Genomic DNA, 11,215 nt, shown 5'->3' on the forward strand with positions numbered 1-11,215 from the left:
ACTGTTTGCATTGCCTGGCGTTATCCATGTGGACTTTACCGGGGAGATTCAAATTGCGGTATGGACTCCTGGTCCTTCATGTCAGATTCCTGAAGGCTCACGTATTGCACAGTTGGTGCCGTTTCAGAGCCAGGTGCCGTGATGCCTGGAAGATGCTTGCGGAGATGGTTTCAGTTCCACAGGGCCCGTGCAGATCATGTGGGCCCAGAAGGTCTCCACGAGACGCCCCTCCTACCGTTGTAGCCTCCGGCACTCCACCCGTCAAAATGAGATAACTCTGGAAGGAATTATTGATACGGGTGCAGATGTTACCAGCACCTCTACAACAGCTTGGCCTCCCTCGTGGCCACCCCCCAGGGCGGCTGCCTCCGTTTCTGGTATCAGGGGGGGCAGCTCTCCCATTGCAGAGTCAGCACAACATTCTGATTACAGGCCCGGAGAGGTGAGTGGCAACTGTAAAGCCATTCATCCTCGCTAGCTGAGTCACTCTATGGGGCAGAGATTGCTTGTCACAATGGGGCCTCCACCTCCGGTCGGATTTTACATCGTTTGGCGATCGGACGCTGAGGCTCCCTGGCAGTAGGATGTCCAAGTGCTCCACAGCTCCCCTCAAATCGTCGAATTGCTGGCAGTAGTCTGTGCCTTTTGCCAATGGTCAACAGATCTCAGCGTTGTCACCGACTCAGCCTATGTTGCTGGCCTGGCCAGCAGAATGGAATCTGCCTTTTTAAAGGAGGTCGCCAATCCTCACTTGTTTACTCTTATGAGGCAATTGTTGCTTTTATTGAATTGGTGGCCGGGCAAATATTTTATCATGCATGTGCGGTCCCCTACTAAACTTCCAGGCCCCATGGTCGGAGGCAATGCACAGGCGGATCTGGTGGCGGGCCCGGTTGTGGTCTCACACACATTTGAGCAAGCTTGTTTGTCACATGAATTTTTTCATCAAAATGCTCAGGCATTAGCTTGTCCGTTTTCTATATCCAAGGAACAGGCTCAAGCCATTGCTGCCTCCTGTCCAGACTGCCAGCAAGTGACGCCGGTGTCCCCATTGGCATTAATCCCTGAGGTCTGTCGGCTCCAGAACTTTGGCAGACAGACACTGCCTGTGTTCCAGATCTCAGCAGGTTGAAATACGTGCACGTGTCGGTTGACACATTTTCGACATGTATTTTTGCCTCCTGTCATACAGCTGAGCGAGCTAGAGATGTAGTTCGGCATCTAAAGGCCGCCTTTGTGGCATTGGTGTCCCGCGACATGTTCAGACTGATAACGGTCCTGCCTATACGGCCCGTCAGACGGCACGCTTTTTCCAGGTGTGGGTGGTTTCCCACGTTACGGGTATCTCCCATTCTCCTACTGGCCAAGCCATCATGGAACGGGCCCATGGCATGCTCAAAGCCATGTTGCAAAAACAAAAAGGGGGGTGGCCCTAGGCACACCGCCAGAACGTTTAGCAAAAGCATTATATGTCTTGAATTTTTTAAATCGATGGACGGACGGTGAGCTGGCCGTGATAAAACACTTTACTCTCTCAGAGGGACTGCAAGCACTCTCTCCACGGGCGAAAGCACAGGTGATGATCAAAAATATGATGAATAACCAATGGGAAGGTCCGTACCCACAGATAACTTGGGGTCGAGGATATGCTTGGGTCTCCACAGATACTGCACCAAGATGCGTTTTGGCGAGATGGGTCCGACCATCGCTGCAGTCATCCTCGTCATCATGATGACAGCAGAACCAGGAGATGTGCTGTGGATCCCACCGGCACCCAAGGAAAACATCTGCGTAACTTTGGCAAACAAGACCAGTCAGGACACCCTGCGCCTTTCGCTGCCTACCCCAGGAAACCCCTTTTCCACATGTCTCGTTGGTGTCCCAGCAGACAACTGGCCAAGCCATGAACAAGCAAGGCATTTTGGAAACTCATCAGCTTTGGCTCATAACTGGGATGGGTGGGCTCCTCACTTGCCACCCCTACCCCATGAGCCACAGGAGAATGAACTTCTAGGCTCAATCAAAATGGATAGCTGTCTAATTTTTCAGTATACTGGAAACAATTTTAAGTATACGAGCACCGAATGTTAATTCTTCTCTGTCTATGTATAGAAATAACACGGCCTGGTGCAGCTAGAGCAGTAGTAAGGTCTCCCGCTCCAGCAATGTGCCTTTACAGCTCCTGCGGGGGCTCTTTATCTGTGGCGATCGAGCTTGGGGAGGTGTAGCCTCACATATAAGGGGAGGGCCCTGTAGTCCGGGAAGACTTACGCAGTTGACCCCAAATACATCAACGATTCTGAATTTTACAAAACATCATCGACGCCCCAAACGATCGGCCCACGCCTTTCAGAGCGAATGCAATGATAACGTGGGGTTTTGGAGTAAAGGGGAGATAATTACGGCCTCTATGCTGCTTCGCAAGCTTTAGCCACGTTGAATAAATTTGAGTGCTGGCTTACCAAACAGAGCAATGCCACGTCGCTGTCTCTGTCTAGCTTATTAATGGATGTAGACTCGGTTGGACACGCTGCTTTGCAGAACCGTGCTTTTTACTGTGCCTTTTACAATATTTGCAGAGAATGTTGAAAAACTCAATCAACACAGTGCTAATTGTTCAACAAAAGAAAAAAGGGGGAGAAGTGGGGACTGAGGCAAAAGAAGGGTTAAGTGTGGTAGAACGAATAGGGAGGAATAAGCAGCTGCAGCACTGTTGTGGCAGATGATGAAGTTGTGTGAAGCTACTCCCTAGATAAGGAGAGCTGCTCACAGGGAAGAGTGATTCCCTTTACGGGGGGAACATGATCTTTTAGAGTATGCGATGGTGTAAACAAGCAAAGTAGAAAATTACTGGTCTTGGTAGAAAAGTATAAAAAGAGCACGCTTGCTTAATAAAGCTGATTTCAATCCTGCATATCGGAGTTCATGTCTTTCACTCCACCACAAGCCGGGGGGAAAAGCGATGTGGGGTGCGCAGACATTAGGGGAATGGTTCACGCCCCGGTGTGGGATAACATGCGGTTGGGAGGTGGTGAGGGTTTGCTTTTGGGTCGCTTGTTTTTTGTTCTTGGTCCTTCAGTTATTAAACTGTCTTTACATTGTCTGCTCCGAGTTTCTGTGCTGAGCTTGTGGGCCCTGTCAAACCATGGGCGGTCTCTCTGGGTGGGGTTTTCCTCCTGCCTACCAGTGCCTGACTTTCACTTCTGCTCTATGACTCACTCTGATTTCCCGGAATAGCATAGGAGGGGCCGCTGGCCACGGGCAGAGGATAAAAGTCAGGGCAGGACCCAGGCTGCAGCAAAGCTGTTGCAGCCTTGGACAGGGGATGAAGACAGCGGTGAGTCCCTTCCACTCACGCCTCCCCCCAGCCCGGGCAAGCAGCCCTGCACACTGGGGCTGCGGAATGCCTCCTTCTGACCCGGGAAGCCACAGGGTCCCCAGCAAGTGACAGGGACCCAAGCGGGTGGGAGGAGGAGGTGGCCCAAACGTCTCCGTAGGCTCTGGCACTGAGCAAGAGGAATGGGTGGCTGGGAGCGGGTGTTCACCCCCCTGTGGCTTTGCACGCGCGTTAGGACTGGCCGAAGCTGGGGCGCTATGCCCGAACCTTTCCTCTCCTCCCTACTATGCGGGGAGTGCCCTTGACATGAGGGGCAGCCTCTTGTCCCCCCCTGGGGATCGCCTTGCTTTGCCTGGAAGAGGGCAGTGCTTGTGAGGTCCTCAGAGAGGATTCAAAGCCCAGCAGTGGGCAGTGTGTGTGGAGCTGGCCATTGCCACAGTGAGTCGCGGGGGGTGCGGGAGGTTGCCGTGGGGCAGCTTCTGGGTCTGGGCATGGGCTGAGCCCTTGTGCTGCCTCCACGTCTGTGCGTGGGGTTTGCTGGAGCCCGGGAGGGGCTGGTGATAGCTGGGGCTTGTCGTGGTTTAACCCCAGCTAGCAACTAAGCCCCACACAGCCGGTGGCTGCCCCTCCCCGGGTGGGATGGGGGAGAGAATCAGAAGGGAGAGAACTCATAGGTCGAGATCAAGATGTTTTAATAGGCAAAGCAAAAGCTGTGTGTGCAAACAAAGCAAAATGGTCGGTTGGGGGTCAGCTGTCGTGGCGGTGACCGTTCCCGACTTCTTGTTCATTCTTATCATCTCAAAGCACCTGGATGTAAAGAAGGTTATCACATGCAAGCTTAGGAAGTGCGGGCTAGATGAATGGACAGTGGGGTGGATTGAGAACTGGCTGACAGATAGAGCTCAGAGGGTTGTGGTTAGTGGTGCAGAGTCTAGTTGGAGGTCAGTAGCAAGTGGTGTCCCTCAATGGTCAGTACTGGGTCCAGTCCTGTTCAATGTATTCATCGATGATCTGGATGAAGGGATAGAGTGTACTATCAGCAAGTTTGCTGATGACACTAAACTGGGAGGAGTGGCTGACCCGCCAGAAGGCTGTGCGGCTTTGCAGCGTGACCTGGAGAGGCTGGAGAGTTGGGCAGGGAGGAACCTAATGAAATTCAACAAGGGTAAATGTAGGGTACTGCATCTGGGGAGGAATAACCCCATGCATCAGTACAGGTTGGGGGCTGACCTCCTGGAGAGCAGCTCTGTGGAAAGGGACCTGGGAGTCCTGGTGGACAACAGGATGACCATGAGCCAGCAATGTGCCCTGGCGGCCAAGAGGGCCAATGGCATCCTGGGGTGCATCAAAAAGAGTGTGGCCAGCAGGTGGAGGGAAGTCATCCTCCCCCTCTACTCTGCCCTGGTGAGGCCGCATCTGGAGTACTGCGTCCAGTTCTGGGCTCCCCAGTACACGAAAGACAGGGATCTGCTGGAGAGGCTCCAGCAAAGGGCTATGAAGATAATTAGGGGATTAGAACATCTTTCATATGAGGAAAGGCTGAGGAACTTGGGTCTCTTTAGTCAAGAGAAAAGAAGACTGAGGGGGGATCTTATTAATGCTTTCAAATACTTAAAGGGAGGATGCCAGAGGGATAGGAGGAGTCTTTTCTCAGCGGTGCCCATTGATAGGACGAGGGGTAATGGGCACAAGCTTGAACATAGGAAATTCCATCTTAACATGAGGAGGAACTTCTTCACTTTGAGGGTAATGGATCACTGGAACAGGCTGCCCAGAGAGGTTGTGGAGTCTCCCACTCTGGAGACGTTCAAAACCTGCCTGGACGCTGTCCTGTGCAACCTGTTGTAGGTGACCCTGCTCTGGCAGGGGGGTAGGACTAGATAATCTCCAGAGGTCCCTTCCAACCCTGACGATTCTGTGATTCTGTGATTCTGTGATTCTGTGCTGGTTTTGGCTGGGATAGAGTTAATTTTCTTGCTCGCAGATCCTGAGTTTCATTTTCCTCCACAGACTCCCTGATTTCCCAGAATAGCAGGAGAGGGGCCGCTGGCCAAGTGCAGAGGATAAAAGTCAGGGCAGGACCCAGGCTGCAGCAAAGTTCTTGCAGCTCCGGACAGGGGACGAAGACAGCGGTGAGTCCCTTCCCCTCACGCCTCCCCCCAGCCCGGGCAAGCAGCCCTGCACACTGGGGCTGCGGAATGCCTCCTTCTGACCCGGGAAGCCACAGGTGCGGGGGCTTGTCATGGTGGGTGCGTTTTGAGGTAAAACAGGACCAATTGTGTTCAGGAACTTCACGTTTTAGCTAAGCCTCTTCTTACTGCTGAAAATTAACTGGACATTGTGCAGGAACTCATGTCCCGGTGAGAGGCACAGCCGGGGGTGAGAGGGGATTTGAGGGGGTCAGGAATGAGAAATTTATGGAGACATTCCTAGGCAGCTCCCAGAAGCTTGAATTTCACCCCCTAACCTATCCTTCCCTTGGTGCTGCTGTGACTCTGCAGCCATTCCTCTGCCCTAGAGCCCTGCCTGAGGCCATTGCTCTGTCCCACACCCATTTCTGCACAATTCGGCACTCAGCAAACTTCCACGGGGGGTTCAGGACACAATGCAGAGCACTGCCATGGTCCCAGTGGGCTTTGCGGAATTGAGCCATTCCTGTTGTGTGGCCAACGGGAAGGGGCTGTGTACCTCTCCTAAGTGTCGTCGTTGTCTTGGCAGCATCGCTTGCGATGGGCCAAAAGAGGAGGTGTGGTGGAAGGAATTTGATGCAAAGCATGATTGGCTTGGAGAAATGAAGCAGGATGATAAGGACTGTCCCTGTTTGGACTGTGGGGTGCCCCCACCTTGTTAAGCATGCCGTCTCGCCGTCTCCTCCGCAGGCTGCGTTTGCGTCAGCAATGGCATCTGAAGTGCACATGCTGGAGCCTGTCTGCCTCATAGAGAACAGCCAGACGAAGAGGCTGGTGGTGCATCAGGAGGCCCTGCAGGTGCTGTGGGAGATCACCCAGCCTGTGGTGGTGGTGGGCATCACAGGGCTGTACCGCACTGGCAAGTCCTACCTCATGAACAGGCTGGCTGGTCAGAGGAAAGGTGAGGGAGGTCCCGGCCCCGGATGGCCAAGGTACCTGGGTTTCCCCCTCTCTATGTAGCACTCTGGAGAGCCATGCGTCCTCCCCACAGGTTTCTCGCTGGGCTGCGGCCTGCAGTCCCACACCAAAGGGATCTGGATGTGGTGTGTACCTCACCCCTGCCAGCCTGGACACACTCTGGTGCTGCTGGACACTGAAGGGCTGGGCGACGTGGAGAAGGTGTGGCAGACGCAGAAGCTGCCTTTGTGCATTCCCAGCACTTGGGGAAGCTCTTGAGGGCCCAGCCACGGGGACCAGAGTGCAGGTGTTCCCACCACCGGTGGAGGCCTTCAGCCTGTGTGCTGGGAAGAGCCGGCGGCCATGGGGAAGGCGGTTGGGGTAGAGAAAGTGCCAAATTCCTCTGCTTCTCTGGCAAAGAGCAGCAGAACGTGAATGGGGAGCTCAGGGAGCACTTGGATAGAGGTGTGGTGGCACCCTGAGAGTAAAGAGTTGAGGATAACACGGCTGCAGAAAGATATGGGGGTGGCATGGGGGTGGATGTCTCCAAAGAGTGGGCTTGCCATGGCGTGTTGGTTAGGGGTGCTCAGGGTCTGGGGCTCTGGGGTTCTGCTCAGACTTTGAGAGTGTTGTTAACAAGAGGCATGGGTTGTTGTTCCAGGGCGACACCAAGAACGACACCTGGATCTTTGTGCTCACCGTACTGCTCTCCAGCACCCTGATCTACAACAGCAGAGGCACCATTGACCAGCAGGCCATGGAGCAACTTTAGTATCCTTGGTGGGACAGCAGCACCAGGGATGCCCTCCTCTGCCTGTGTCGTGGGCAAGGGCTTGACACATGTTACTTCCTCCAACAGTGGCAGAACCTTCTGGTGGTGCCCAGTGATGTGCTTTGAGTCCTCACGAGTGCCATGTGGTGGAGCTGAGGGCTGAGGCTTTTTCTCCCTCCTCCTTCCGGTGGTTCCCTGCAGTTGTCTGTCCCTGCAGAGTCTCCCCTCTTGCCCAGGAAGTGCTGGGGGCTTGCAGGATGGCGATGCCCCTGCCTTCAGAGCAGAGCTCCCTCTTTCCTTAGCCAGCTCCCTAGCTATGTGATGAAGCTGTCCGAGCATGTCAAGTTGAAAGCAGCACTCGAGCAGAATAACGATAAACGGAAGGATTCCGAAAAGTTTGTCTCCTTCTTCCCGACGTTTGTCTGGACTGTCCGGGATTTCACGCTGCAGATGGAGGTGGATGGGAAGGAAATCTCTGAAGATGACTACTTGGAGATGGCACTGAATTTAAAGGCTGGTAAGGGAATGGTGCTGTGCTGCTGGAGACGTCCAGCCCCAGACTCAGCGGCATTTCAGGGTAAGTCAAGAGCAGCCCAATCCCAGTGAACTTGCTCCGTGTCCCCTTACCCCACAGGTAACAGCCCAGAGATCCAGCGCTACAATGAGCCCCGGGAATGCCTCTGCCAGCTCTTTCCAAATCGCAAGTGCTTTGTTTTTGAGCAGCCAGCCCACAAGAGGGACCTGGTCCACTTGGAGGAGCTTCAGGATCATGAGATCGATCCTGAATTCCAGCAGCAGGCGGAGAAATTCTGCAGGCACATCTGGGAGAAGTCTTCACCTAAGACCATCCCCGGTGGCGGCATCGTAACAGGGACATGTGAGTACGGCTGTCCAGAGGGTTGGGTGGCCAGCAGCTCCTGGCACTGTGTCTGGGGAGGGGTCAAATGCAGAGTCAAATGATGCCGGTGGGGAAAGGGAGAGGTATTCTGCTGGCTGCTGTGCCTGCTTCTAGATTTGGAGGTTCTGGGTGTTGGAGGCGGGTGGGAAAGAGTTTGGAAGAGAAGTTGAGGCAGGCTCTGGCAGGGAGGCAGCAGGGATATGGCAGGAGCCGGGGCCGAAGGGGAGCCTGGGTTGTGTTGGGGCTGCCGATCTCTCATCCTCGGTCGTCCTTGGCAGTGCTGGGGAAACTGGCAGAGGCCTACGTGGAGGCCATCCAGAGCGGGGCAGTGCCATGCCTGGAGAGTGCGGTGCTCGCCCTGGCCAAGATTGCAAATGCAGCGGCAGTGGAAGAGGCTGTGAAATTGTACCATGATCTGATGGATCAGCGGGCGCAGCTGCCGACGGAGACTGTTGAGGAGCTCCTGGATCTGCACAGCCAGTGTGAGCGGGAGGCACTGGAGCTGTTCCAGAAACAGGCATTCGAGGATGACATCTGCCATTTCCAGGCAGATCTTACAGTAGGTGCTCCCCAGCCCAGCTGGGATTCCCTCAGGGACATGTTTTCTCTCTCCTGCTGACTAATTCTTGTCCCTGGCATGCCCTCTTCTCCCGTGCAACTCGGTGCAGAGATGTCTGTGGGTGCACAGTGCCCTCCCCATCTCTCACCTGCCAGCTGATCACTCCACAGATGGAGATTCCAATTGCCGTGGCAACAGGGCTTGATTTTTGCCTAGGATGAGAGAGGTGGCCACAGCTCAGCCTGGGCTGATGCCTTTGCTCTGCATCTTTCTGGACAGCGCCAGGTGGAGGCCATCAAGGCGACGTTCTGCAAGGCCAACGAGGAGGTGTCCCGTCGCAATTGCGAGGCTGCTCTCTGGAACCTCTACCAAGACATAGACAAAAACATCAGTGCTGGTGTGTACAGTGTGTCAGGGGGTTATGAGCTGTTCAAACGAGACCAGCAGGCACTATTGGAGAAATATTGGGAGCTGCCTGGCAAGGGGGTGAAGGTAGGCACAAGAGCAGCTCCCCTTCAAGGGGAGAGGCTCCACGTCGCATGCCCTTCCCCCAGGAAACCATTTCCCCCAACTGCTGTTTCTCCCTTCGACTCCTCTTCTATCTGTGCTCTTGCAGGCTGATGCTGTCCTGCTGGAGTTCCTCCCGCGCATAGAGGCTCTGGAAAAAATCATCGTCAACACCCAACTCTCCCTGGCAGAGAAGGACAGGGAACTGAAAAGTAACTTCTGGGGGGCAGAAATGTCACTGCCTGTCGAGGGCCAAGCTTGGTGGGGGGGACAAGAGTAGTCCTTGGGAGCCTGGGGGCTCAGCTCCCACCTTTGCAACACCTCTGTTCATCTGTCCACAGGTGCACAGGAGCAGTATGAGAGAGCTCAGAAGGAGTGGGAGGACCGGTGGAAGGCGATGAATAGAGAGCGTATATTCTCAAATGCCACGCTTATGGTGTTTTCCCTTATGAAAGCATTGAAATATTTACCAAGACTGTAGTCACAAAGTAAGAGAGGTGTGTATTGTGCCCATGTAACAGTCTGTTAAAGTTTGAAAGCCTTTCCTGCAAGACGCTTGCCGTAGAGTAGGGAAGTGACCTCAGTGTTCGCTTGTACTGCACTGTAGATAGTGCTTTCATGCGTGTCTCCTCCAGGAGAAGCTGTTGTCCTCTTCCCTCCCAGAGCACCTGCTCTCTCCCTCCATCTGAAGGCATGGGGAACGTTGTGAGGTTGTGAGTAGAGCAGGAATCCCCGTGGTGGGCGCTACCTGGTTTGCTTGGCATCGGTCCTGGGCAGAGGGACCCAGAAGGAGTGAGCCCGTGACCCAGGGAGCAGTGGGTGAAAGCCATCCTCTGCTCCGTAGCTCTTCCCACCCTGGTCCTTTGGGAGGCTCTTCTCCCTCTGAAGCGATGAGGAAGTTGTCCCGAGAGGGCTGTCGTGCTCTCTGCTCGCTCACCCCATCTGCAAGCTGCTGCCTCTTGTCTATCTTGAACCCAAGAGATCCCCAAGTGCCCCTTCCCGAGGGTGTCTGGGGTGGTACAGCAGGAGGTGGCTGCTGTACAGAGGGTTCATGGGAGGTGTCCCCCACATCGTACTGGGGTTGGCTGGGAGAGAGTTAATGTTCTCCTTAGATGCCGGGGTGGTTGTGTGTTTTGGATTTGTTGGTGTCACCCCCCTGTTTTAGCTGTCACCGAAGCGTGTCTGCACCTTTTCTGTTTCTCATCCACCAGGGAGTAGGCGGGGGGTGGGCAAGGAGTTGGGAGGGGACACGGCGGGGACAGCTGACCCCAACTGACCAAAGCGATATCCCGGACCATATGAATCTGTGCCCCAGCAATGGAAACCGGGGGAAAGCGGGAGGGAGGGGGGATGTTTGGAGTTACGGCGTTTGTCTTCAAAGCCACCGCTACGCACGATGGAGCCCTGCTGTCCTGCAGGTGGCTGACTGCCTGCCGATGGGAAGTGGAGAATGAATCCCTTCTTTTGCTTTGTTTGCACAGGCACCTTTGGCTTTATCTATTAAACTGTCTTTATCGTGAGCTATGAGTTGTCTCACTTTCACCCTTCCCATTCTCTCCTCCATCCCCCAAGTGGTGTGGGGCTTAGCTGCCTTCCGGGGTCAACCCACGACACCCATGGGCAAAGGGGTGTCCCTCTTCCCTGCAGGGAATGAAATGTTCACCTGCAGCATGAGAAGAAGCAGGGACACTAACCGTTGCAGTAAGGTGAAGGAGTAGAGGGTTTTGAGTTCTTTCTGGACAGAGGGGCTGCTCCAAAGGCAGTCACCCCCGCCATGCCAGAGGCACTAGCCCCTGGAAAGACTTTCCTGCGCTGTGGGCACTCCATCCCTGCAGGGGAGGTCTGCCCGTGAGAGAGGAAGGTCTGCAGAGCACAGCCCCTGCTCACCCAGCAAGGTCCTGGGGAAGCTCCCGAGGACAAAGCCCAGGCTCTGCTCCTCCACAGGCTCCTGTGCCGGTGCTCTTTGCCCTCCTGAGCCCCCACACCGTGAGACCCTCCCTTGCCACACTCGAGTCCTGGGAGCCGCCCCACCACATACAACCATAGGATTGCTGAG

The 11,215-nt window shown here is 54.7% G+C and overlaps 1 protein-coding gene and 1 long non-coding RNA gene across 2 annotated transcripts; both read left to right on the forward strand.

Annotated features, from left to right (window-relative positions):
* Positions 1 to 1,692: 1,692 nt before the first annotated feature.
* On the forward strand, positions 1,693 to 8,752 carry LOC309682591 (guanylate-binding protein 1-like; the record flags this gene model as incomplete). Its single annotated transcript, XM_082496701.1, has 7 exons — positions 1,693 to 1,791; positions 6,217 to 6,427; positions 6,518 to 6,645; positions 7,085 to 7,194; positions 7,510 to 7,712; positions 7,830 to 8,072; positions 8,372 to 8,752. The coding sequence occupies 7 exons, from the start codon at positions 1,693 to 1,695 to the stop codon at positions 8,710 to 8,712; spliced, it is 1,335 nt and encodes a 444-aa protein (XP_082352827.1). The 3' UTR covers positions 8,713 to 8,752.
* Positions 8,753 to 8,885: 133 nt separating this feature from the next.
* LOC309682491 lies at positions 8,886 to 10,679 on the forward strand. Its single transcript, XR_014270120.1, has 2 exons — positions 8,886 to 9,371; positions 9,501 to 10,679. It is a non-coding gene; the product is annotated as an uncharacterized lncRNA (long non-coding RNA).
* The last annotated feature ends 536 nt before the right edge of the window (positions 10,680 to 11,215 follow it).

Source organism: Vanellus vanellus (assembly GCF_965231255.1).
Source record: "Vanellus vanellus genome assembly, chromosome: 30".
NCBI lineage: Eukaryota > Metazoa > Chordata > Aves > Charadriiformes > Charadriidae > Vanellus > Vanellus vanellus.